Genomic DNA, 27972 nt, shown 5'->3' with positions numbered 1-27972 from the left:
AGTAGTTTGCCAAATGAGGTCCTTTGGTTTTGGTAATTTCCATTAGAACTACTGAATAAAGAATCACACAGTAAAACATACACATGTACACACTCACACACCCCACACAAGTGTACAGCATGATTCTCATCCTATCTTTTCTAGTAAAAAGCTTCCTTTGAAGGCATTAATGGCTCTACTCATGGAAGATGTACAGATATGAAAAAGAAATTATAACAGGAAAGCATGAATTAATACAGCAATCTTTGCAATTCATCTTTTCCCAATGAACATATCCTGAACACAGAGGGAAAGTAAACCAATATTCATCTTTTCTCTTCTTGTCTTCCTATTTTGGATGGGTGGTTCAACCTGGGACTATGTACATTGATAAGGAACCTATTATCGAAACTCTGTAATAAAGAGTCTTACTCTGTGCTCTGGAACCTGCGGACAAGGATGTGTGTAGCTACTGTTTAGCACTCTTCCATTTTCTTAATATTAGGGAAACTAAAAGGGTCGCTTCTCCCCTGGATGCCCAATGAATAAATAATGGAGGCCAACTATTGAGTCAAGAGCTCAATTAGTTTCTGTAAGAAATGCCTTCTGTGGACCTAACATTTGGGCAGAGTGTTCTTCCTCTTTCTGCTTCCCAGGGTTTTTCACGAACACTTCCTCTTTAATGGCAAAATAAGATGGTGCCTCTTGTCAAGTGTCACATTGCACCCCCGCAACTGTCTAAGGCGTGTGCCCCTTTTAACCTAGTTCAGCAATGAATTTGAATCAGAAATAAAATGTCTCCCACTCTCCTGCCTTTGATTTGTCTGATTTGCTCCCTTTAAAAAATATTGTCCTCCAAAAAAAAAAAAAATATATTGTCCTCCCCCAATTAAATGACAGTAATGCCAAATGTTATTATTCCCCATTTCAGTAATTCTGGACCAATTTGATCAAAAGGGTTATAAGTATTCAGACATCTCAGGTCTTACCAATATGCATAGATATGAGCCAAATATATTATACAAGAACAAGGAAGGGGGAGTCCTTCATGTGTTATCATTTATTTCAAGTTCAGAAATACAGCTTCACATTTTCACAATAGGTACATGTAACCTTCAAGAATGATACAGGCTTGAGAAACTTGCTTCAAAAATTCCATTCACAGAGTCCATCCATATATCAGCAGTAAGAAATCTCGAAAGTGCCAAGAAGACAGTGGAAAGTATTCTGGCTCAAATTAATTAAAGAATCAACAGAGAAGGTAAGATTTTGCTTCTACACACTGCTTCTTCATAAAAAAGCAAAAGAGGAATTTGATTCAGAAAAGGGAGAAAAAAGAAACATAGATGGGCAAACAAAGGCTGTACATATGAAATTAATCATAAATCAAGTATTGGTGAAATTTCTGGTTGAGAGGAATCGTTTTTTATCAAACTGGCAACAGACAATGCAAGAGGTTGACAGAGTAATTTTTATAATACTTAAAAAAATATTACACAATGAGCAGAGTTTAAGGAATTCAAAGGGTAAAAATTAAGAAATGAATGCCTTGAGCTGAGCCATGTGTGAAACCCCAGACCAGAGTGGTGAGAAGTCTCACCAGTATATACCAGTATGAACAGGTCTTAAGACAAACAGGAGACTCTTCCTTGAGTTTTCTCTCTTGCTCTCACACATATACACATTCTTACACATATATACAAGTAGCAATGCATATACTACATATGCTTCAAAATATTCTTAAAGTTTCACAATACAGAGCACCACACAATTTAAAGCATACCAACTAGACAGGATGACTTAAGATTATCTAGAAGACACATCTGAACTTTTAAGAAAGGAGTGAGTGATCTAATGAACTAATATTGTTTCTCTACACTCATCTAGCTTTATTCACATTAAACTCTGAGCTCACAGCTCCTCTTGGTGAAATGGATATAAAACTCTCAGTTTGAGTCTCATATCTTATCTCCCTTGAGTGGGTTCCACAGTTCAGAGACCTACTATTTAGGCTTTATTCTCAAATACTTATCTTTCAAATACTTATCTGGTTTGCCAAATGAGAAATATTTACCTGAAAGAGGAGATGGATGACCTACCTCTGAGGTATTAAGTAACTTCTTCCCTACATTTTTTGATAAATTTACTCCAAAAAGTCTGCTCTTCTTATTATATTGCTTGATCCCTCCACTTTATTTTTTTGACATTTACTATGAAGAATAACTATGTGGACCAATTTAAGCTTTTCAAGATTCAGCTCAGCAATCCAAGAATAATTTATAATTCCAATCAGATAGCTTAAAAGTATGTTTCCCGATCTTACACTATATTTGGCAAAGGTAATTTCTTCTTAGATAGCAGTGTTGTGGACTTAGGTACAAATGTCTGTGGATGTTACTCTACTGTGCTGTCATGGTAATTCTGAGCTTTGTGTCTGTCCTGGAAAAATTTTGTATGCCTCATGTATGTTATCATTGTTACATGAACCACTGTTATCATGTATTACAGCAGACCCTCCAAAGTGAGCTCTTGTATTAACAGTTTAAAAAATATTTTCATACCCACACATACAGCACATGTATACATAAATATTTACACCCATACATACCATATATACACAGTGCACATACATTCACACTCATGCTTGTGGCATTTTAACAAGTGCTTTTAAACCTACCTACCCAAAGGGGCACAAAACACAGTACTTACAGAAATGAATTCACCATGTATATACTGTATACATAGACACATGCATAGAAAAGAAGTTTGTACACAGAAAACATCAACGTTTATCACATACTGGTATTAGGTCCCATTTCATATTTGAGAATTATGGCTACAGTCTATACTAAAAAGTCATAAAATTAATCTATTATGACTATTTTTAAATTCTAAGTTTAGAAGGCTTACAGTTATATCACAGGAACTGGTTTCATTATGTTTTGGAACAGAATGAGTTTGAATCTGAAAAAGTAGGCAATTTACTAATAAACCCTACTGCTCTTCTGTGCTACAAAAGACAGCTATAAGCAACATTCAGAAGAGTGATCTTGGTGGATGACTTCTGGAAATGCAATATATCTGTTCTAAATCAATACTATTTCAATAATCTGTTCACACTTGAGTAAACGGTTATTCCAATTAGTCAATAAGCATGCAATATTTAGCATGTGACAAGAAGTGATGTACCTATAAAACAAACATATACAGTTAATTCTTCCAAATCCTAAAAATATTGTATGTTTTATTTTATTTTGCTAGACATCTATTGTGTAGACCACATCAGAGCAATCAGGAGGAAGCCACACAAAAGATAAGAGGTGGTATGGGAAACTCTTAGAAAGCTCATTAAGCTACATTCCCACCTTAAGGCCTGGTATGGACAATGCACTTTAAACACATCTTAGAGCTTCCGACTTCATTCACCTTTACATTTCCTTTTAGCAGGATGCAAACCCTTTGGGAAATGGCATTAATACTAATCATATGACATAGTACTGCAGCAAACAAAGTGTTCTCCAGCATGACTTCTGGAATTCCAGGGGAGGCTAGAAATAACTGAGAAGTGAGAGGACAAAAATGTGCCTACAAACAGAGACAATTGGGACAGTGAAACTGTAGGATTATAATCTGAGAGCAAAAGCCAAATATGACAAATGCCATTGTTTATGACTACATAAGATCAGTGGAAAGTTGGAAAAACATCTCCAATTTTCTTCGACATGGTTTGTGCTGATCTAAGAACACACCAGTGGTTATCCACAATATTTTCCTTTAACAGAAGGAAATTTTTGAAATACAGCAAAATGCAAAACCACATTTAGCACAAAGCCAAACCCCGAAGTATATAATGTTAGCTGCCTATTTTAGAGAATTCAAAGGAAGAAGCAAAGGGAATCCTAAAAGGAGAGAATTTTATGATAAGATCTCTGTAGATAATTTATTTTACTATGGACATTTACATAACACATTCCCACTTAGCTGCAGCACTATTTTAAACACACATTATGTCTCTTGCATATCTGTTCCATTCACAAAGAGTTAAGATTTTTTTCAAATGAGGGAAAAAAAAGATATGAGAAGATTTAGGGTGCTGTTCTTTATACAATAACTTATAACTTAAAAGTTGAAATGTTCTTTTTGTAAATCTTGTATTCTCTGATTTTTGCCTATTATAAGTGGGCTAGCTGTAACCCTTTAGAATAACTTCAAAACAATGTCATTCAAGTTGGCAAGTTCTCTTTTTAATAATGGTTGAAAGTTTTTACTTCATACTTTATGGGTGTCTGCTTTGGGTATAAAGTACACAGGAAATTAAAGTGAAGTTAACATACAAATCATGTTTGCTGCTTTCAAAGGGAGACATTTCAGTTGGTGAAACCTGATTTACTTCTGTAGAATATGAAATAGTGTCGTGGGACGCCACTATTCAGTGAGGACTTGCTCTGCTGTCTGGGAACAGTTAGCAGACGGAATTCCAGTTGGCTTCTGGCTGTTTCCTACATGCTAATCATTTGGTCCTAGGTAGTCTAAAACTCAGCCTTAAGACTGAACTATTAACCCCCAGGCTAAAAGGATTTTGTAAATTTTTGAAATGCTAGCATTTGCCAAGTTGCTTTAGATCTCGATGTCTTAATACCATTATTTGGAATGACCTGTATAGAGACTCTGAAATCCTACAACTGTAAAAGTGTGAGCTCTGCTCTTAAACCATGGCATCTCTTACTAAACGACTTTTATTTTCATTCTGGGGCTCCTTTTGAAAACAGTTATCCCAGAGTAAGGCTCAAGATATATTAAGAAAGCCTAGAATGGATGGAAAGTTATGTTAAACTAGTCTTAAAGGCAGATAAATTCTTGCATGAGGGAATTACAAATTAGCATGGAAAGAGAAAACGTTTTGCTCCAACCAAATAAATAAATAAACTGGAGTTTGTGTCAATGTGTAGTTAGCTATGTCTAAAATTAGCTCAGTTTGAAAAATTAAATATCTTCCATGTCAGTCACTGTAACCCATAAGGAGATGAATATATATGTGAATAAATAAATTATATGTTTCCAGACACTTCTAGAGATGTGATATTTTGCTTCTTCCTTGAACTCTGAAACTAACTAGCCAAATCTACTGATAGACTACCGAAAATTAAGCTTTGATTTGCTGTTGAATATGCTTCTAGCATGAAGCAAAACACATTGGTATGAAGAGAAGCTCTCTAGAGCAAGCAATGCGTTAACTTTTCCTTTGCAAGCTATCTTGTGCTTCTGGAAAAGTTGTATTCTTAAGGAATCCTAATTTTTTTAAAAAAATCACTTCCTAGCAGTCCTATGAAATGAAGAGGAAGGAAAGGAGATCTAAATAGCTAAGTATAGAGTAGAAGGAAATATTAATAATGGACAACATAATTTCTGTAAGCCAAAACAGAATGTGGGAAAATAAATATATGTATGGCTTAGGTCTAAGCCCACCATCTCATAGCTCTTAAGAATTATACTTAATGGGCTACCTGGTGGTTAACCTGGGTAGGCAAATGGTCTCCAAAATATAGGGCTGCTATACAAACCTACCCTTGGTCAGTACAACATAGAAAGCCTTGAAGGGTCAGCAGTTTTCAAGAGTCAAACTCCAAAGGTTTGATACACCATGAGCAACGAAGATGAGTAATGAATGCATTAGTAAAACTGGTTACTTGCCTACTGATGTCCACACATGCGACTACTCATGATTTACTGATCAAATATGTTGCTTTCGCATAATTCATTAGTAATTAATTGCCATGCCAGACACTTCGTTTAGTCTAACAGGGAGGATTCTAGTGGACGGATTATAGTGGGACGAGTTGGTGATGGGGGCGGTCTCCGGCTAGAAAGAGAGAAAGAGAAAGGTAAAGAAACAAGTAGAATATCTAAGCAGAAGGTTGTCCCAAAGACACTGAGAAAGAGCCATCATACACATGCCCATGCAGACAGGCCAGCAGGGGTGGTTGCCATCTGTAATGATTTGAACACTGTCACCTTTCATTCATCTAGAATTTTGAAACAAAAAATTTCATATGCAAATCTTTCTCAAAACAGAAGCTGTTCCTCCCAAAACAAAACAAAAAAACCCAAACACCAAATCATTTAAAAACCATCTGAAATGTCCTGTGCATTTCTCAGCTGACAGAGAATGACTGCATAGAGTAAACTGTGTTACATTATGCCTACTCCAGGAACTTTTAAGGTATATCAGGTCTCAGAGGATGATGATTTTTGAATTTTTATTTCCCTTTATGTAATATTCTCTTTTTACTGTCAGAATGCTAGTTATCACTTTTCATTGCCTTTAGCAGTAGCCTCCTCCAATTTGTTCTATATTTTATTTCTAATTTGAAGGGCACCAGAAAACCAGAGAATCAGGGTTTTTGCATTCTCTACAGTAAGTGTAAATAGGCTCAGGAGGAGTATTGCTCACTTTCTGGTTGGTTATGATGTTTCTGAGAGCTGAGGTTGCCCAATACACAAACTCCAGATAATGAATATTACTGTATGTGAGAATCTCAACATTACGTAGTAATGCTCTTTAGTTCCTGAACACATCCATTTATTTCCTAAATGTATTAGGATCTCTGTGTGTGTGTACTTGCTTTCATATGTAGTATTTTGGGGAGTAATTTTTATAACCGACAAAATTCAACAAATTCTGCAAGCTGAAACCTTTCTTCTTGATAAAACTGTCCCACTGGTTGTTTCAGAAAGATCCTTTTTGGAAGTATAGTCATGCCACAGAATTTTTCCTGTGTTAGAAACACTAATATGATTAAATCATCAAATGTCCCTTCTCAGGTATGAAGAAGTGAAGATAGAAAACTTAAAGGAAACAATTATGAAATGTGGAAAAAAATCACAAAGGTATAAAATCTAGATAGTCAAGGAAAAAACGCAAAAGAGATATTGTTCATTAATGGTACAAATACTCGCCCCTTAGGCACAAACTCCTAGATATTAACAGAGTTCCTTTTTGCTCCTGCACCAGAAAAATGTCCAAGAGGCTTTAGAGGAAAGGTTTCCTTGGGAAGGTGCATTTCAATTTAACTCCTTATGCTAGTCTCCTTATTAGGCGGGCACTAGATTTCTTAAAGTCTGACTAGACATACCTGATAGGCACAGTAACCAAACTAAACCATCAATACTAGTTGTTGATTTGAGTAAAAAAAAAAAAAAAAAAAAAGTCCTCTTTTTGCAGAAAGGATACTGGCTACTCTGACCATCTGACATGTTTTGGCTATTCCCTGCTGGGAAAAATCTTCCCCTGATTTCCTTTTTACTTGTGTCCATGCAAAAGCACTGCCCTTCCACTAGCATACTGCTCATGTTCATTTAAAATGGCCATATTTCCTGCCTTGTTAATTTTCCCCATTCTCACTGGTTTATGTATACAATGGAATATTACTCAGCTATTAGAAATGACAAATACCCACCATTTGCTTCAACGTGGATGGAACTGGAGGGTATTATGCTGAGTGAAGTAAGCCAGTCGGAGAAGGACAAACATTATATGTTCTCATTCATTTGGGGAATATAAATAATAGTGAAAGGGAATATAAGGGAAGGGGGAAGAAATGTGTGGGAAATATCAGAAAGGGAGACAGAACGTAAAGACTGCTAACTCTGGGAAACGAACTAGGGGTGGTAGAAGGGGAGGAGGGCGGGGGGTGGGAGTGAATGGGTGACGGGCACTGGGGGTTGGTTATTCTGTATGTTAGTAAATTGAACACCAATAAAAAATAAATTAAAAAAAAAAGAAAAAAAATGGCCATATTTATTTGGCTTATGTCCTGAATCTTGAACCTTGAGTCACGATGTTCTAGCATGATGTTCTATGCAATTATGTTCTCAGCGCTGTTTTGTTCTTCTGCTAGAAGTGCTATCCATCCTTCAAGGCTCACCTCCCCGACGTCTTCTCTAACCTACCTCTCCCTATCTTAATAAAGCTGCTTCGAAAGCATCTCAACATACGTCTATTACAACCATCACAATCAATCCTAATTAGGTTTTTATGTTTTATCTTCACTGATGAGAAATGGGCTGTGTCTCACTCATCTTCCTGTTCTTGTGGTGTGTGCTTATCATTCAGCCACTGTACAACTGGGCACTGACAACTAAATAAAGTTACCCATAGAAGTAAGAAGCAATTTATGAATGCTTGTGATACTCACTCATCTTCACATTACATACAGGTATATGTTGGGAAGTCATTGCTGTTGCAGAAAAAAGAAAAAAAAGCTACAGCAACATGTAGGATTTTTACCCTTGGAAATGTTACCTGTAATGTATTTGCTCAATTCTTTAATAAATGTTTGGAATAAACATTAAATAATAAGCCCCCTGTCCTCAGCGAGTTTGATAAATAGTCACATAACCCATAGAAATGTATTCTTAGAATTAAGCAGTTATGGAGGGGTGGAAGGAGAGGAGGGGTTGGCCAGAGTTTGGAATTTGAAGGAAGGAAACTCTACCAGAAGATTCAATATTGGGTTGGATTTTTTTTTTTAAAGTAGATCTTAAAACAAATTCATTGAGGGGCAGGGTACAATGTGGCATGGTGGGTTGGAAACTGTTTCATGCATACATGATAGCCTGGACTAAGGGCTGTAGCCAAGAGAGAAAGGAATACAAACCGGGTTCTCTTCTGATCCTTTGGTTCTTGGCTTAAATGTCATTCCTTAGCCCTTCCTGACCATCCTAGAGTTTCCAACCACCCCATCCCCAATCACTTCATGATATTTGTGTATTTCATAGCACTTGACCCTGTTTGTGATTATGTATTTACTATATTATTGCCTATGTCCTGCAGTAGATTCCTTAAGAGCAAAGACCATATACTCTGTATTTATTATGTGTATTCAGCATTTAGTATAATGTAATCACATTATTAGATTAGAAGGCAGTGAAGAAATATTTATTAATAATGGACAAATGAATGGCTGAAAAGTGCCTAAACAGAGATGCTTGGCCAGGTTAGAGCATAGGCCAGATCAAAGGGAGTAGATCCATTGGGGCCAGGAATATTTTTGAGGTGTTTATGAGATGCTATTATTGAGTTTACACAGAAAGAGTTCTAGATCAGAAGTCAAAAGATGTGGATGCCTCCAACTGCCAATTTGTATAGTCACTAACCACCTGAGGTTCTCCAAGACTCAGTTTCCCCCTCACAGGCACCAGAGACTCAGACTAGATGATCTATAACACACCTTCTAGTTTTTATGTGGCATACATAATTTATTGAGCATCTACTATGTGAACTGCATTATGCTGCAATCATTTTTAAAAGCTCAGAATCTATTTAGAATGGAAGATGAGTGGGATAGACAAGTATACAAGTGGTTTTTACTATTGTACCCCATTTTAAGTGGAAAAAAATGACAAAGTTTTGTAATTCAGACTCTAAGAATATAGTTTGGGAGCTTGAAAATACAATGTGGTCAAAGCAGGGGCAAATGTGATTTTAACTGCAACATATAAAACTTGGAAGATGTAAGACAATAGTTACAATGAATTTATAAGAAACTAGAAACTATGTGCTGAAGATGGAAGGGCAGAGCTCAATGGTGGGGACAGAGAAGAGAGAGATTTAAATGCTATGATGGCACAGTTGCTCCTCATTAACCTCCGCCCCAGTTTTGGACTATGCTGATGGAACTAGAAAAGGACGATGGTAATGGGCAAGTCCAGAAAGAAAGCAAGGCAGGAGACTAGGGGATTGCAACTTTCTGCTCTGTGCCAGGACTTTCGTTTGTCTTATTCACCACTATATCCCCAACCTAGCATAATCTTGGGCTCATGACATGCTTTCTCTCTCTTAATATCTCTCTCTCTCCTTTTTTTTTTTTTTTTTTGAGAGAGAGGGAGAGAGAGAAATTGGGAGTATGCCAGTGGGGGAAGGGGTATAGGAAGAGAGAGATTCTTAAGTAGACTCCTGGCTAAGCAGGGAGCCCAATGTTGTGAGTCTGGACCAACTGAGCCACCCAGGTGCTCCTCATGGCATCCTTTTTTAATAAAGAAATTAGGAGAAAGGTCCCTGGGGTCCCTGGGTGGTTAAACCTCCAACTCTTGATTTCTCTTCAGGTCATGATCTCAGATCAAGCCCTGCAACAAGCTCCCCACTTAGTGGGGAGCCACTTCTCTCCCTCTGCCTCTCCCTCTGCTCCATGTGAGGTATTCTCTCTCTCTCCAATAAATAAATATTTAAAAAAATAAAATTGGGAGAATCTATCCATTATGAGCTTCTTAAAAGTGTCCCTTAGTGGGGGTGTCTGGGTGGCTAGTTGATTAAGCAACCAACTCTTAATTTCGGTCCAGGTCATGATCTCCCGGTCATGATCTCAGAGTGGTGAGATCAAGCCCCACGTTGGCTCCACTCTGGGCATGGAGTCTGCTTAATATTTTCTCCCTCTCCCTCTGTCCCCCTCACTCTAATGCACTCTCCCTCTCTCTAAAATAAAATAGGCACCCACACCTGTGTGGTGAATGAATGAGAGAATTAAAGACAAAATTTCTATCATGTTCACTCAAAAATAATTATGACATCTATAAAATATGCTCAGTTTCAGGTCAAAGTAACTCATATATGTACTTGGTAATTAAAAATCCTGAAAGATCCCCCTCCCCACCCTTCTGGGAAAAAAATGAGCATCATTTCATTTCTAAAATAATACAACTCTACTAGAAAGCAATTCAGGAGGAGCATTAAGTTGTTCTGTGTGATTTTCTTAATAAGCAATGGTATTTGCCAACTTCAACACCAGAAATACATTTAAGGTTTACTGTTAAAGTTCATTTCATTGGTCTAGTTCCTAACCATTCAAAGAGTTTCCAAAGACATTCACCTCATAAGACAGTTTGTTTTGGGCAAAGTTATTTGTTTTGTACCAAATTTTCCTCAGTTGCTTTGTTTAGTGATGGGCTTCATTAAGTAACCCATTACATTGAAATGGAGCATCTTGCATCACTTAGTGTTTATTGAAACACTGTGTTGTGTGTGGGCGGTTTATGGTTAGGACAGAAGAGCCATGTTTCTGCTTCCAAATCAAAGGGAGAGATGTAATACTTGTAGCATTCGTAGCTGCAGGGATGAACCTTTTACAGTCTTTTGGACAATGACAATTTTTGTAAGGAAATCCAATGCTCACACAAGGTGGGTGGCATTGAAAGGGAGAACCTGGCTTTACTGATAAGAGAGAAGAATGCCTTATTTTGTCTTACTGTCTCTTTCACTTCTCTTCTAAGAACGGAAGGATTAAAACTTCAGCTGTTCTGTTTTGGGTTAGCGGGTTCTGAGTATTTATGATGTGAGGCCAATCATTGTAGGGTTGAGAATATGAATATATATATATATAGTGAGAAAGAGAGAGAGAATATATAGAAAATTCTACAGGCAAACTGCTTGTGGGGTGCATCAGCATGTGGGGATTCTCTAGTTTCTTGCTGTCAGGTAGCATAATACCGGTTGTTGAAATGGCTTGGTCTTTCTGCCCCTGCCCTTATTCTCTGTCAGAGTGGGAATTATGAGACTGGTAAATGTGTGAGCCAGACTGGATCTGTGTAGCTCAGTCTCCTTCCTTTTCTATGTTTACACCAAGATTTCATGGCTCCCTTTCCAGGATTCTTTCTATTGGACAGTTACATTAGCACATTCTGAGGCAATGGTTCTCAAATTGGACCGTGCATCATAAGTCCCTGGTGGACTTGTTAAAACTCAGATTGCTGGGCACCACACAGAGTTTCTAATAGGGTGAGACATTTCTAGCAAGTTCCCAGATGCTGCTGATGCTGCTGATCCTGGGACCATGTTTTGAAAACCATTGTTCTAAGGCACAGTAAGTGATTTTGAGCTTGCTTTATTAGCAATTCAAACCACTTGCCAGATATAGTACAAGCAAAAAGTGAAAGTACTGGGAAAAAAATCTTAAGAAGGGTGAAGAAATGGTTGTAGAAACACTCTGAAACATTTGGGAATTAGACTTAAGCATGGGTCAGCTCAGTTTTAGGTTTATTTTATAATAACTAAGATAGTATACTCCGGTAATTTTCTTGTTAATCATCACCCCCTACTTGCTTAGGGACACTTGTATTTGCTTATGAAAATGGCAGTAAGTAAGGAAAGTAAGCATCTGTAAACATGAATTGCAAATTCTCATCTTTGGAAAGGGTATGTATGACTGAAGTCCACCTAATTAGCTAGGTGAACCTACTCCTCCGCACACACAAAAAAGAAAACAAAACCCTCAAAAAAGATAAAGATGAACACATCTAGAGGAATGATATCTGTCTACCAGGGTAGTATTTGCATAAAAACGGATATGTAATAGGCTTCTCTTATACCACAAGTTCTACTTATTAAATATAATTGAGGCTTTAAAATACATCTGTCTCAACAATTCAATTTACATATAATTACATATTACATATAATTACTTTTAGGAGGATGGGAGAGTTATACATCCCAGGTTTCTAGAAGCCACAAAGATCTGATACCAACTTACCCAACTTGTTTATCTTACTGATGAAACAGGTAAAAAAAATTTTTTTAATGAAGGGTTCTGTGTACTGAACCACAAGAAGTAAGACTACATCTGGTGAATTTCTTAGAAAACAGAAAAAATAGAACTAAAACAAAAACTGCTTCTGAGTTTTCTAAAACCATAAAGAGCATCTCCTGTTCTGGGCTCTGTTGGACTTGTCTTTAAAGCAGACCCAGGCAAAAATGGCTCTGGTAGGGACGCCTGGGTGGCTCAGCGGTTGAGCATCTGCCTTTGGCTCAGGCCGTGATCCTGGGGTCCTGGGACTGAGTCCCGTGTCAGGTTCCCCAGAGGGAGCCTGTTCGACCTCTGCCTATGTCTCTGCCTCTCTCTCTGTGTCTCTCATGAAAAAATAAATAAAATCTTTTTAAAAGAGTTAATAAATAAAATGGCGCTGGTGGCATCGGGAAGCTTGGTTGGGGGATGCCCAGAGTATCTCCCTCTCGGGAACAGTAATGCCTTGTTTGTCCACGAACCTCTTGAATTAGTTAATCCTTGGATCATTTCTCAAAGGTTAAAGCATGTATATAGAGTGTACACACAGTTTATCACCTGAATGACATTATAAACTTCCTAAGAACCCAGATTATTCCTTATCCTAGTCTTCCACAGCACCTGCAGAGGGCAGCGTCCCCACCGGTAGTTCAGTGTACAGGAATGCAGATACCCAGTGACAAATCAGGAGCACGGTGCTAGGTGATATGGAATGGCAACTGACTAGGATCCAGGACTTCCTCTTGCAAATGTCTGCTCTATCAGATAACAAGATGCAGTATTTTAAACACAGTTGTGTTTGTGCTTCACTTATTTTAAGCATTTATTAACAAGACAGATTTTACATATCTACAAGCTATGAGGCTGTTTTAAAAAAATGCCACAATGGTCAGGATATGGTCCACATGGAAGACAGTATTTTGTAATTTATTATTGAAAATACCATAGGCTGCTATCCAGCATATTTTTGGCCTTCTCAGCTTAGTAAGAAAATGAGCTGATACTGTCCAAGAATCATTTACAGTAGATGTTGGAAAGAACATAGGACTTGGAGTCTACTTAAAGGGTCTAAAGAATTCTCTAATATGATTCGTGCTACATGTTAGAGCCAGCATTTCTTTCCCCTGTGAAAATGAACCCATGCCTTTATAACATGTGTCACTGGGAAAGTATGAATCAGTTGACAGAATTTGAAGTAAGAACATAAGGGGGAAAACAGTCCACAATTGTTATTCAATGATACAAACATCTAATATCCTGTATAAATTAGTCTCTGAGATAAATGGTAACATAACCTCCCTTGCCACATTTGCTTTACATGATATTAAATATCTGACTTGGATTTCATTCACAGGGATGGTACCGATCTCTCCACTTCTGTGGTTGCAGCAAAAAGGCAGCCTAAGGACGATTTGCCCACATTAAGTCTGCTCGGTTGGTGATTTGTAAAAAAAAAGAGTTTTACAGTAGCATTTGGCCAGGCAAGGTTCTCAATAGAACAGAACGAGATAGAGTGTTTATGTTTAAACTGGTCCTTAAAATATACTAAACATTGGGCTAATTCCAAAAGAAATTCCGAATTAGCACTGCATGTCAACTCATTTTGTATTCTTCATTCTCTCAATAAGCCCTGTTTACGTGCTACATGCTGTATTAACAGTCAGATGTCCAGAGACGTGATCCCTGCCTGGGAATCTCTCCGAGATTGGGAGAGAGACAAGAAACTGTGATGACAGTGCGATAGTTGGTAATGACAGGACTGTGCCTAGGAGCTTCCGGAGCCCCTGGAGTCTTAGCCTGGGACTGGAAGGGGGTCAGAAGGACCTCCGGAAAACAAGGGAAGTTGAGGGGACTGGCAGTCCAGAAATAGGAAATAGTATGTGTGAGGGAAAAAAAAAAAAAACTAGAAAAAGTGCTGTCAGTTTGAGAAACCAAGTGTTGTCTTGTTCTTTATCAGAAGTGACAAAATTATTTGTTTTGCACTGAGTCCTAATTCATAAAACAGATAACTTCCAGGGTTTAGGGTTATATTAAAATATGATTCCTCAAAAGCCCGGCTTTCGAGATTTTAAAAAATGTTTTAGCCTCTGTACTATATCACTGATAACAGATAAACTGGATGGAGGGAAAGAGGAAAGAGATGCAAAAAGCAGAAGGTAAGAGGAATGCAATGGTGAGAAAATCGTACAGAGAGAAAGGATGTGGTTTGAAAAGAGCTTTACCTGCACGTGGCTAGTGAATGAAGCTAGGCAGTGTCCCTTCCGATGATTCCCCACCCCCCCATTTCTCTCCCTTTTTCTCTTTCCTCCCTTCCTCCCTCCCTTCTCTCTCTCCCTCTCTCTTTCGAGAAATCCCCAAAGAGATCTCCAAGAACTTACATGATGTAGAAACCTAGTCCCATTGATGTTGCGGGGGCACAACTATTTCTAACCCTCTTCATCTTCTTCTGTCCTCTTCTGTCTGCCCTTCCCCTCATTCCCAGCTCAGGCACCAGGGACAGGGGTTGGCCAACCCCGCCATTTGGGGGAAGGAGGAGAGGTTGGGAAGGAGGTGCTAAGAACCAGCTACTGGGAGAGGCAACGTCCACTTCTGAGATGCACATTCCTCTGTCATCTCGAGTCAGTGGGAAGAAGACAAGGGGGCAAGGATGGGGAGGGAAAAGACGACCCTTCGAAGGTCTACACAGAGCTGTAACATTCATTTCTGGCTTAGAAAGACAGAAAAGACTCTTTACCCCTCTCTGGTAGAAAGCAGGAACCTTGCAGGTGTGAGTATCTGACTTGGGGTCTTACCTCAGACAGAGCAAACATGTAACTAGAAATCTTGATGGCAAATTTCACTTTCCAATGTCTTTTATTTTAGTAACAACAACAACAACAACAACAACAACAACACATAGAGACTGAAGAATTTGAAGACTTAAGAGAAGATTTATGCTGCACAAATGTTTCATTTCTGCCTGACTGTGATACCTGGGGAATTCAAAGGCCAGTTTGAAATGTACCACGTGGTATTCCTCTGGCCACTTATGTCTCTCAGTCCAAGTGGCAAAAATGGAGACAAAGAGTTACCATTTACTAATTACAATCCCAGTGATAAAAAAAAAAAGAAAGAAGAAGAAGAAAGAAGAAAGAAAAGAAAGAAAGAAAGAAAGAAAGAAAGAAAGAAAGAAAGAAAGAAAGAAAGAAAGAAAAAGAAAGAAAAAGAAATCCAGCAGGAGGAGCTCTAACATGTCTCAGAGCTCAAAGTTTAAAAACAAAAAAGTTTAATGCAAACACAGGAAAACAGAGAAGCAGTTGTGCCTTGCAAGCTGCCATGTCGGTGGACAAACATGTGACTAAAGTCCAATTAAATGGTCAGCGCGCAGGCAGGTGACGATCCTGGCCGAGGCCGAAGCACCAACACCCCCCCATTCCCCACCCCCAGTGCCACCTTCCATGAACCTCCTTGTTCTGATGCAGCTAAACTGGGATTGGAGCCGTGGCAGTTAGCTCTTAAAAAAGTGAGAGCAAAAGGCCGACTTTGAGACAGGTCTAGAAGCCATTCTTTTCCTCCTACAGTGTCATACTGTCTCTACTCGAGTCTGGGACACTGGCTCCAGCACTGCATTTAAAAATGGATTTTTTTCTCAGCGGTTGGCAGCACTACAAAAATTCCCAAACGCTCCCTCTCCTTCACTCAGTGGCTTGATGGGTGCTTTTCTAAAATGAGGGAAATGCTCTCTTTGTAAAAATTGGTGCTAAAAGGGCAAGGAATCATATGTCCCCTGGGCCATGTAAAGAGTCTGCAGAAAGAATTATAGCTTTCTAACACACACGCACACACACATCAACTGGAAACAAAGAATTTACTCAGGAAAACATTGAGAAGTATATGAATATAACAGTTATAGGATTTGGGGGTAAGCCTTTCCATTTTGAACAGTGTTGTGGGAGTGGAATGGACGAGTGGGCATACAGGATGGTCAGAATTACTTAACCTGAAGGAAACTTGCAACCAATCCCTTTTAATCTATTGCCAATAAGAAGTCAAACTTTTTGTTTTACACCTTAATGGTATGCCCACATTTTAAATTTTTATACAAGCTTCTACAGAAACTTTAACTAGACCAATTCAGACCAAAAATCACTAAATAAAGCTAGTCTAGACGGAAAAATCTATGAAAACCATATGTCTTTTAGGCATCTGCCTTAAGAAAACTGCCATCATCCTGGAGAAATAGTTCACAAAATATGCTTTCAGGAAAACACTGCTGCGATGACCATGGGGAGCTGTGCTTAAGAAGACAGTTGGGCTAGGAGAAAGTCAAGCCAAAATGTTTACCAGTGAAAGGCTTACATGTCTGCATATGTCTGTCTGTAAACATCACCGAAATGACAGGCAGAGGCCGACATCATTTCTATTTCCGTTATCTTAGAAGGGATCAGAAAAGTTAGTTTTGTTCCTCCACATTCCTGCAGAATGTTAGACCAAGGGATCTCAGAGCCACTCTGTCCTCACTCACAGAAAACGGTTTTGGATAATGTTGTATGTGGATGAGGTCAAAGAACCAGAACATTTTCTTCTGATTATTTCCTCATCCTGCTGGCCTGCCAAACACAGGCAGGAGGCAGGTGTCCGACTAAGTGACTGAACGATGACTGTTCCGTGTAGTTGGATGGAGGGCCCTCCGGAGACAAAGGGACTCAGGACTAGGGTACAAAGTGAGAGTGCAATGAGAATGCAGTAAAGAGAAATTGTTCTAAAACCCTGCTCTCCCGATTAAATATATTGCTCTCTGGAGACAGTGGTCAGAGCTACCTTTGTTATTCTAGCTACATATTCTTACATCTCAAAATGCACATTTAATAAGTAACCTGAAATCCATAGGAAAAAAAAAAGAGAAAAGCAAACTTTAATGATAAAAATAATAACATTTTAACTGAAAGCTCAACAGTCTATGGAGATTATGAAAGTATTTATAAATTACCAAGATACCTTGTAACCCTCAAGAATATTTTCTCCTTGCTCAACAGGCCAGGGGACTTTGGAACAACAAAGTAGCAATGGCTAGTGGCATGAATAGGTCATTTGGTCACCTAGAGGGTTGTGAATGCATGATGTATATTGAATAGCTACACGTGGAGAAAAGGTCCTGGGTTGGAGGAGTCAGGTATAGTATAAAAGAAGGAAATTTAAAAGATGTGGTCAGTCATACACTAAAGTTTCAAGCACAGAGGAAAACACTATTTCAACATGCTTATTCAAAGATGATGTGCTTTAAAATGAGTTTTCAATATACTTAGTTTTCAAGTAATAGGATGCTAAGGGGGGTAAATGCAGAGCGTTTGAAATATTAAAACAAATCAAGCAATCATAGCAACACCCCTCACTACAGATTCCTAAACTGAACGATAGGGCATTTAAGTTAATCGAAGTCTGATGAGTCACTGGGATTTCTGGGGTCCACCAATTTCAGTCCCAAGTGCTCTGATACTACTTTTGTTGAGCTAAAACGACAAGTTTGCTTTCTTTCAAATAATATGTGTAGCATGGATTTTATTTTGACTTCGGATCCAGATATGTGGAGGGAAATTACTGCAGTGGTTTCTCTAGTTAACACATTTACTAATGTTTCCTTAATTTTCCACCCCAAGAGGCAATAATTAAGGTAGAATTTGCCTCACATGAAGTTTTATTATTTTAGTTATTAAAATATTTTCCAACACTACCACGAAGCAAAAAGAAGTTCTAGTTGATTTAAAAATAAGTAGATGTTTTCCCCAGGTTTTATAGCTTTTCCTCCGTAAATGGTGGTCTAAAGGTGGAGCAGTGTATAGACTTTCTGGCAAAGTCCCTTGAATGTGATGCTAAGGGTAGATTTATTTGAAGGAAAAAATTCATTCACTCTTAAAATTGGCTTTGAGAACAATCCTAATATAAACTTAAAAAAATACACATGATACAGAATATATCGTATATAAATATCCATTCCCCAGTGAAATAATTTCATTTTAGACTTTCTGGGCTACAAAGTCTTCCTCATCTACCCTCCTAAGCGGTCTCATTATAGATCAGTGTGATATATACTGACCAAGAGAAGTGTCGATAATGCTGCCTCATGCAAATCTGAAACTAGAAATAGGTAATATTTACATGGTGGAGGCGACTGGTATATTTGAATTGTAAAATAAAATCATTTCCCAGATCATATTCAAAACCACCCAAGGCCACCTTCTCACACCTCTCACTTCCTCTCGGTTCTCGAAACTGCCACAGAAGCCTGGGGATGCCCGTGTGGCGGTGCATCTAGTTTGTGGTTTTCCAGGCCTTCACATCATTCTCCCTCTCTGTTGCTTCCTCAGCCCTTCCACAAACAAAGCAGGGATGGAATGTAACTTATTGCTAAACTTCGTATCAACTTGCACATTTACTGGGTTCCCAGTATTCACACCTTAGCCTATTTTTCAGCATTTTAACTAATCTCAATAGGGGAAAATGTTGACTTTATGGAGATATGGAACTCTCCTTGTGTCTGAACAATGGAAGTCAAGAAGGCCCAGCATTGCCACTGACTATGAGTGAAGGAGGATTTTGCCATCTGCCATTTTGATTAACCATTTTTTTTTTTTAAATCCTTGGATGGAATGTGTCCTTTCTCAGTTCATATGAGCTGATCGTTTTGGCTGGAATGCAGGAATGGACATTTCCTAGTGTTTATGGGAATTGTTAAAAAAATAATTCCAGAAATTAGAGCACTTGCTATTTGTGGTTTTGCCTATCATGTGGCTCTGGTGCCTGAAAAGCAGCCAAAAGGAAAAGAAAGTACGACACCACACCATGAGGCTGCCGAATACCTTGTGGCTTTAGACTTTGCCCTAGGTAGAAATTCTCCTAGTTTTGATCAGAGTTGCCAAGTGATCTAAACTTTCATCGAAATACAGGTAATATGGTGTCAATACACCTGCAGAATCTCTCAAACTCAATGTCCTTCCAATGCCAACCCCCCTTCCCCTGCACTTAAAAATACTGGCCAGACCAAAAGTGTAATATTCTTTTGGCAACAGCATTAAGTAAGCCAGATGGATTTCATTTGGCAACTAAAGGGTGTAAATATGTGTTTAGATTCAGAGGTTCCCCCCGCCCCCCCCCCCCGCCCCCCGACAATGGTTACAATATGTTGGCTCTAGTAAGCTAAAGGATTTCAGTGTTGGGCATTTAAAAATTGTACGTCTAAGTGGCAATAAAGTTATGACAAGCAGACAAAAGCCATCAAACCCTCAGCTAAATCCTCCTCTCCTTTCTCATATTGCTGGAGGTAAGCATTTAGGGCCCGTTCTGAGTGAAAGAGGTGACATTTACAATTTCATGTTTAATTTCCTGGCTGTTTATCGGCCAGAGCCACTCCAGTAAGCTGAATTTCGCTTCTTTCACAGTAGCTGGTAAGTCACAGGGAAGGAAGAAGCGCCCAGCAGCTTCTCGGAGCATGCTGCTTGGATAAAATTTGGAGGTGGAAGAGCCACGCATCACATTGTGCTATGAATCTCCAAAGTCACTAAAAAATGTGCCATCTAACCAACACTGTCTGCATGTCAAGGTTTTCTCTGTAAAATCATTCTTTTCTTACAGCAAAGGAGACAAAAGAAGGCGACGATGAAAGGGAAGTACTAGCCCGTGTCTGTCTGCTTACACTGGGCGGGATTCACTTCTCTTCTCCTTTCCTTTCTCTTTGTTTCTTTTCCTTTTGAGCTGACATCAACTTGTATATAGGAACATTCAGCAGATTCCAACTGGTGACAGTTTGCTGCTGACTGGCCACAGGAAGAATAATAAGCATTTACTGTGCATTTTTCACTGGTCAGTGGCTCTCGTGCCAGACTCCCGTCTTGGCTGTCTTCATCAATCAGGTGAGACCCAGGGCAGGGCTGGGTATCCTGAAACTCAGAAAGGCTTTCCTTGCAATGGCTGAAGCTTAGCAATTTAGAACCCCAGAGAGAACAATGACAGAACTATTTGCTATTATTTGTCACGGGATGTGGAAGCAGTTGTATTTGGTTAACTTAATGCCAGTTACCACTGGGCTAGGAGTAGCATACTGTTATATTTACGGCCGCCTGCCGCCTGTCTGCATTTCTGGTTGCTTGGACTTGGTCGTATGTAGATCCTTTCTTATTTTCTTTTTCTTCTATCGTCCCCTCAGCCTCAGATATTTGGAAAAGTGAGATAAGGGACACATTGAAAGCAGAAAGGCAATCTGAAGTCTACCTTGACACATCTGCAAAAGTCCCAAATTCTGACCTTCAGAACACTTGTAGTTCTGTTCCTGGGTCTCACCTGAACAGACTGCCAGTCATTCCGCACTGTGGCAGGATGGAGATGTTTGTGTAAAGTAGACTCAAGTTTGCTAGACCCAAGAAGGAAACCACCAGACTAATTTTACCTTCACTTAAACCAGATGGAAACCAAGACTGCAAAATGAAAAACTCTTGTCATTAACCATCGATTCACCTCAGTGAAATATTATGTTACAGATTGTGGAATTTGAGTGATTTTGATGGGATATTTAACTGAGGGGCTTAAATTAAATTGAATATTTTCTTTAGTGAACAGTTTATGGCCAAATTTCTATTTTCATTAAAATATATGAAGCATCATATTTTCAACTCATGTTGAACCTGCAACAAATTATTAATTGCATTTGGGATTTCAGTAACAAATTTTATAACACAGCAGTCTCACAAAATTGCCTTAAATAATGCTAAGAATCAGAAAGAACACCTCAAAGTTGTTTCCACTCTTGGCATTTATACTAAAAAAAAAGAAAAAAAAATCTCTCCATGACTTTTAAATCCAGTCGCTAAAAATAAAAACCGTTTCCTGAAAAATCAGAATACCTAATCATAAATTTATTTATTTGTTTTTTTAAAGGGGAAGGACAGTGGGGAAAATAAAAAACTCATGAAATCAGAAATCACAAGACGAATTCATCACTTGTCCAAATGACACTCAGTTGCTAAAAGAAGTCATACTTTTAGAGGGCTCTTGAGGAGGGAGTAAGTCAGGATGTTTCCAGGACATGATTTCAGGAGAATCAGACACAGGCTAGTCACAAAAGTCGCTTAATTGTCCGTGTACCCTGAACCCATGACTTCAAGACTCAGCAGCTTCATCCTTCATGGCACCAAACCTTCATGTGAGGGATGCAAAGACAAACTTATAAGAATCGTGGGTATGTCCTTACTCAAAATTTGGGGGACTGGCTGAAAAAAACAAAACAAGGAGAACTTATCCCTAAGTTAAAGGGATTCTGTGTTAATGTCCATTAGATCAACATATAAAATACGGAAAAGAGATACAGCATAGCAGTGTATCAAGGTCAAACATGTAAAACAAGATTCAATTGTAAAGAGAACCAAATGGCTTTTACCTCCTTAAAGACAAGACCAAGAGTGCACCAATTATCTCTTTATGGAGAGAGATTTCTGTAACTTTTGCCATGGTTGGCTTTGCAGTAAATTACTGAGACCGTGGGACTGTGATGAGACTCTCAAAGTGCGCCATGTAAAGTCAGGGAAAATGAGTAAGTCACAGAATGGGCATAAGTGGGAAACCCTGTGATAATCTTGATGATGCTCCAGGGCTGTCCGTGCAGCACGAGATGTCAGCTTCACTATTGGGCTCACCAGAGAGTCAATGGAGCATTTCTTGGTTTCCATCTTGTGTTTCTGTCATGTGGATGAGCTGGAGTAAAAGCTAAATCCTTTCCTATGATTCAGTTTTGCCATTTTTAAAAGACACCATCAGACTTGGTGACAAGGGTGGTTAAAAAAAGTACTTCAGTTTTTTAGTTTTTAGTTTTTTGTTTTTTTTTTAAATAGAGGATTGCGTGATGAGGTAAATGGAGTTTGCTTTTCCTTGGATAGGGACCCTTCCTCCCACCCTTATCCCCTTTTGACCGTTGCAAAATAGCTTAGTCCAGGGAAAGGGGAGAAGACAAATGAGTAAAATAATGCCAGAATCAGCTGTTGCCAGGAAAAACACACTCTGATTCAGTTAATTTGTTCTGTTAATGTCAAAGGCTGTGATTCCCAATTAACTAATTTTAAGAAGCCGTAACCGAAAATAGCTACATCAGCCCTAAAGTTAATATTTGATGAAGATTAGGATCTTCAAGTAAGAAGACCGGGGCCCCTAAAGAAGTGGTAATGTCTGTTTCAGATCATCTTGCTAAACAGGAACGCAACTGGCTGGGATTTTCAAACTGGGTTTTCGCCCCTTCAGAGAAGTTGAGTGGGGCGAGAGGGGAGGGGGCAAGCCAGATATTCTGGCAATAGACAACGTTCCACAAATCAGATTTGTGTACACTCAACTCACTAATGACAGAAGCATCCCCACTGGTGAGTCTCTTTGGGCTAGAGATGCTCCCCGAGCTCAGGTGGAACTAATTAAACAGGCCTGTCGTTTGCAGCATTTCCAGCTCCCTCACCGAAGGCGAAGGCTCGGGGCACAGAAACCAGAACAGCTTGAGCGGCTGAGAAAAGCTGGGCCGAAAACGACTCCCCCCGCCCCATTCCTTCCTCTTCCTTTACATTGGAATGGAAAGATATAATAAAAATAATTCAAAAAAACCCCAACACACCCGAACGCTCATGGTCTCTGTCCAGTAGCAAGTGCTTTCATTACATCTGAGTAGGGTTAAAATAAAGGTGTATATGCTCCTAACGTCAAAATCATAACTTGCTAATGAAGTCGAAAATTATCCGGAAGAAAACTCTGTACAGGCACATGCCGGATGTAGAATATTTTGCCTCTAAAAGTTCCGTTATTGCCTCTGTAATATTAAAGCCCAACAGGGAGCCGGCGGGACACGGCTTGTACTGTCTTGTCACGTTAGGAGTTTCTGGTTTCAGATAAAAGAGGGGAAAGGGCCCTTAAGAAAGTAAAGAGGCTAGGAAAAAAAAAGTCAAACTTCCTTCTCGGAAAGCTATGGGTTGTTTTCCTGGAGATGATGGATAATGGCATTTCAACCTTTTTTTTTTTTCTCAGGTTTTAATAGAGAAAATGGAGGCAAATCAGAGTGGGAAAGAGGGAAAAGAGAATATATAAATAAACAGAACAAGGTGAAGTTTCAACAAGAGCTTCCCCTCAACTTTTTTCTTTTTTCATCTTTGTCTTTCTTTTTCTCTTTTCTTTCTTTCTTTCTTTCCTTTTTCTTTTTTCTTTCTTTCTTTTTCTTTTCTTTCTTTCTTTCTTTCTTTTTTTTTTTTTTTTTTGAAATCTTAAACCCCATTTCTGGCTTGCATTTGGTAGGATTCCTGCTCTGGCTTTTATTAAAAACAGACTTTATGTGGTCAGAATTCTTCATCTAAAGCTAAACTTTAATAGGCATAAGGATCCTGACAGAGTCTCTCTGGGTCTCTCTCAGGTGACCCGCCCCCCCCCAAGAGGGGTTTCCCTCCCGTTGCACTGAACTGGCTGGCGCTAAAACTTGAAGGCTCAGCACAAAAACCAACCTTCCTTCCTCTTTTACTCTGAAGGCTCATTTCTGTTTTACATTTGAGACTCTTTGCAAGGCCAGGGCAAGTTAGGGCTGGCTCCAAGTTGAGAATATTCTAGAAGTTTTGAATAATATAACCGTTGTCCTATAAATTCCCCAACACAGATGCATTAAACCTGCGGTTCCCCTTCTCTAGCTAGAGCTGGAGCTTCCGATTCCTACTGGCTACCTTCTTTCCGTGTGTGAGCTTGGAAAGGGTGACTCCATCCCGCCTAACAAATCAGTTTAGCATTCAGCAATATCTCTGAAAGGGATTGGCAAGCCAGCTTATCTGAAACAAAGAGGTAAAGCAGCCAAGCGAGCAAACAAAGACATGCATGTTCATTCCCGAGGAAAGGCACCACCAGGTTGCTTTGGTTCCTTCTTAGAGCTAAACAGACAAAACAGCCGATTTTGAGGCTCCTGTTTCGGACTCCTGCCTTCCCACTCTCAACACCCCACCCTGCCCCCCAGTGGTCTCCACACCTTCCTGGCACAATAACAGATACTTTCCCAGTCAGTCTGAAATTTCCTAAAACAATAATTTAACCTTGCTTGCAGTGAGGCTCAACACTGACATTTATTTATTTATTTATTTATTTATTTATTTATTTATTTATTTATTTATTTTTTACATGGAGGGAAAAATCTTTGCAATAATGTAGTGTGGTGATCCTCAAGGGGAGGGGGATTTTACACCCCACTCCCCACCTCCCCAAACACACTAGCAATGTCAAGATGTTTTTAGTAGTCACAACTGGGGCAGTATGACTGGAAATCCAGTGGGTAGAGGCCCGGATGCTGCTAAACATACTAAAATTCACGGGACAAGCGCCCCCCCATCCCCCAAATGGCAACAGTGCCAAGGTTGAGAAACCCTAGTATTGTGGTTGGAAGACTGGGTTCTGGAGTCAGACTGCTTGGGATTAAAGCCCAGCTCCATTAGGGTCTGGTTGAGCAGTCTTGGGCCAATTGCTTAAACCTCTGGGCTTCATCTGTAAAATGTATAATAACCTATCCTTTTGGGTGCTTGTGAGCAGTAGACAAAAATATACCTTCAAAGCACCTAGAATAGTGCCCAGCATACATTGAGAGCACAATAAATATCGCTATTACTTTTACTATTATTACTAGAAATTTAGCTCCGTTCCAAATGAAGCTGGACCTTATTTTTAGAGGAAAAAAAAAATACGGGTTTGAGAGTACACATATCCTTTTTGATTAGGACCAAAGTGATGATAACCCTAACAACCACAGTGCTTTACAGTTTATCAGGCTCATTACATATGATTTGGGCAACAACCTTTTTCAAATTGTTCCTATTTCATAGATGAGGAAACCCTAGCTCAGAGTTTAATGAGTTGTGCAAGGTCTGTGGCAAACCAGGTCTTCCGATTCCACATCCCCTGCTGTTCCTGCTACACCACCCTTTGTTTACTAGTTTAAGATGCCCCTTCTCCTCATTACACCCAACAGCCTGAAGATCAAAATAAATGTAAGCCCCGTAATCAGAGAGTGAGGTGACTCAGGCTTCGTGGGTGGGAGGAAGTCACTTGTCTTTTATGGTACACGCATAGTAAGGTTTTCCTTCATAAAGCATACAAATATTATAATAGTCTGAATTGAATGTTTTAAACAATTAAATTTCTGTATGAGCTAGTTTTCTTTTAAAGTTTCTGATCTCGAGAAAAAAAACCTCTAATTCCTTCTATTTTTAAAATCTCTAATTATACACATTGTACATGTTTGACTATAAGTGTACAAAGATGAGGATATAGCTTCAACTATATACATGTTTCAAGTTTCATTTATTCACTATTTTGTTTCACAAGTAAGCCTGGAAAATCTGCTTACCTGTGCCAAGATGTATTAATTCAAATGTATGATGTTCCATCTCATATATGGTTAGTGACTGCACATAGCAATCATCATGTCTATGTTAAAATTTCTCTGCACAGTTTTTTTTCTTTTTAATATATTGCAAACTGATCAGCCCAGTTTTTACTTAGACTACATTAAAGTTAATAATATTGGGTTTAAGGGTTATAGTTCAGGGGGCAAATGGATAATATTCCTTGAAGTGAGTGGTTTTCTGGAATTCCATTGGTAATAGAGAAGGCGAGGCCTTAGCTCTTGATACTCTCATGACCTATGGAGCACACAGCTTGCAATAACCCAGCCATGGCTCTTTCTTTCCTTTCAAAGCTCTCTCTCAAATTATACAAACAGCTGCCCAAATGTCATTCATTTGGACCCAGTTTCCTATAGTCCCACTTAGTTTGTGCCAGTTGATAGAGGAGAGGTCTGGACCACATATTGGTGTTTAAATGGTGTCACAGGCTTCACGGTTTTCCCATGATACCCCTCCTGGGTGAAAACTGCAAATGTGTATGAAAATATTTTTGCAATTTTCTTATCTGAATAAGGTCTGTCTGTTAGGCTAGCAGAAGAGAACCAAAGAGCATCCCCCTAGCCTGCGCAGGGGGCAGTGCACTTACCTGGGGACACTGGGTGGGGCCCTCGTGGGCCTGGAGGGGACTTGTGGGGGCGCTCCGAACCAGTCGCTGCTGCCACTGCCACTGCTGCTGCTGCTGGGGAAAGGGGGTAGCGGGCCGGGCCTGAAGGGCACCGGGGGTGCCCCCGAGTGGGGTCCGGGCGAGGGGATGGCGGGCGCGGGCCCTCGGCCAGAGGCGGGCCGCGGGAGGGGAGCGCTCAGGGTGGGCCGCCTCTGGGTCGTGGGGCTTGGAGGGGGTGACCTGGGGACAGACGAGATCCATTTCAGTTTGGAGGCATCTTCAAAAAAATATTTTAAGGCTTCCTGGCTGCTTTGTAAAAAGTCTTTTTTTTCTGATTGAGGAACTCAGATCCCTTTTAGGAACAGTGCAACTTGTAAAAGGGAGGAGCCAGCGGCTGTTGATCTTGGGGTGGTGGGTGTGAGCTCATTTTGGGTGTAGAGATTACTTAAATATATATATTTTTTAAGGTATAAAAGGGTAAATGGTGGAAAGGACATCCCCCCCCGCCCCCAACGATTCTCTCTGTGGAGGCAACCAGTACAAGGAAACTATGTATCCTTTTCAACTATATTCTATGACACAACACAATATTCTCTATATATAAGCTCTTGTTTTATACATATTAGAACATAACATTCTACAACTTACTTTTTTTTTTTTTTAAAAGCCTCACATTAACTTGGCTGTCTCTTCACTTCAGTACAGAACTGTCTTACTCATTTTGAGGACTGTATAACATTCCATTGTAAGGATATATTGTTTGTTTTTGAAGGGAGCTGAGATAATCTGACCTTTACTCTCACTCCTGAACTTAAATATCTTTCTTTCTCTTTAATCTTTCGGTTCATATTGGTTTAGGGAAGCACACTCATAAAGTGATCCCGGACAAGCTTGGCAGGCCTCAGGTGACGTGGCGCTATTTTCCTACCTGCGGGAATGCTGTATCCAGGAGTCATCCACCGGAGGCGGTGCAGGGGTGAAAGTGGTGGCAGTGTTGATGTCGCCGATGATCACAAGGGCTTCTTTAAGGGCTTGGTACATTCGAAGCATCTCATCCCGGCGCTGAGCCTGCTCAGCAGATTCCTCCATCAGAGTATTTTGGTCCTCTGAAGAATATAACTGTGCTAGGAGCTCTGAATTTATGAAATCTTTAACCTGTCAGGTTACCACAGAAAAGTAAAAATGGGAATACATGAGTGATCAAATGGTATAAACTGGTTCACAGCCCATGGACCAAGTCTGCAACATTTCACTCTGGGAAAAAGTTCATGATGCATCATGCACGCAAGATGTACAATATATGCGTATTTGTTTACTCTCATTTTCTCCATTGTCCTCCCAATCCTCAGTACCAGGGCAGGAACAGTCATCCCCTCTGTCTTATGGCTGTGGACTAAAGGAAAACCTAGAT

General features: G+C 39.5%; 1 protein-coding gene and 1 long non-coding RNA gene across 9 annotated transcripts in view; one reads left to right on the top strand and one right to left on the bottom strand.

The window, feature by feature from the left end:
- The window catches only part of LOC144316149 (uncharacterized), a 37185-nt gene extending 13975 nt beyond the window's left edge, over positions 1 to 23210 (top strand). Inside the window, exons 3-7 of one of the 2 annotated variants that reach the window (XR_013381980.1) lie at positions 1082 to 1240; positions 12439 to 12529; positions 13885 to 13964; positions 15393 to 20416; positions 22978 to 23210. This is a non-coding gene — a long non-coding RNA (uncharacterized LOC144316149). The remainder of the gene's footprint in view (positions 1 to 1081; positions 1241 to 12438; positions 12530 to 13884; positions 13965 to 15392; positions 20417 to 22977) is intronic. The other variant, XR_013381979.1, reaches the window with a different exon arrangement.
- The window catches only part of DNM3 (dynamin 3), a 553762-nt gene that overhangs the window by 3818 nt on the left and 521972 nt on the right, over positions 1 to 27972 (bottom strand). For 3 of the 7 annotated variants that reach the window (XM_077901673.1, XM_077901674.1, XM_077901679.1), the window contains 3 exons: positions 27490 to 27716; positions 26544 to 26801; positions 1022 to 5839 (listed from right to left, as the gene is read on the bottom strand). In XM_077901673.1, the coding sequence (XP_077757799.1) occupies positions 5770 to 5839; positions 26544 to 26801; positions 27490 to 27716 (555 nt within the window). In that variant the 3' untranslated portion in view covers positions 1022 to 5769. Of the gene's footprint in view, positions 1 to 1021; positions 5840 to 21400; positions 21770 to 26543; positions 26802 to 27489; positions 27717 to 27972 lie in introns of those variants that run through there. The other 4 variants (XM_077901676.1, XM_077901678.1, XM_077901677.1 and 1 more) reach the window with 3 other exon arrangements.

This window comes from Canis aureus, chromosome 6 (genome assembly GCF_053574225.1).
Source record: "Canis aureus isolate CA01 chromosome 6, VMU_Caureus_v.1.0, whole genome shotgun sequence".
In the NCBI taxonomy this organism is placed as follows: domain Eukaryota; kingdom Metazoa; phylum Chordata; class Mammalia; order Carnivora; family Canidae; genus Canis; species Canis aureus.
The sequence above is the reverse complement of the archived record's forward strand: the minus strand, read 5'-3'. Positions and strand labels throughout refer to the sequence as shown.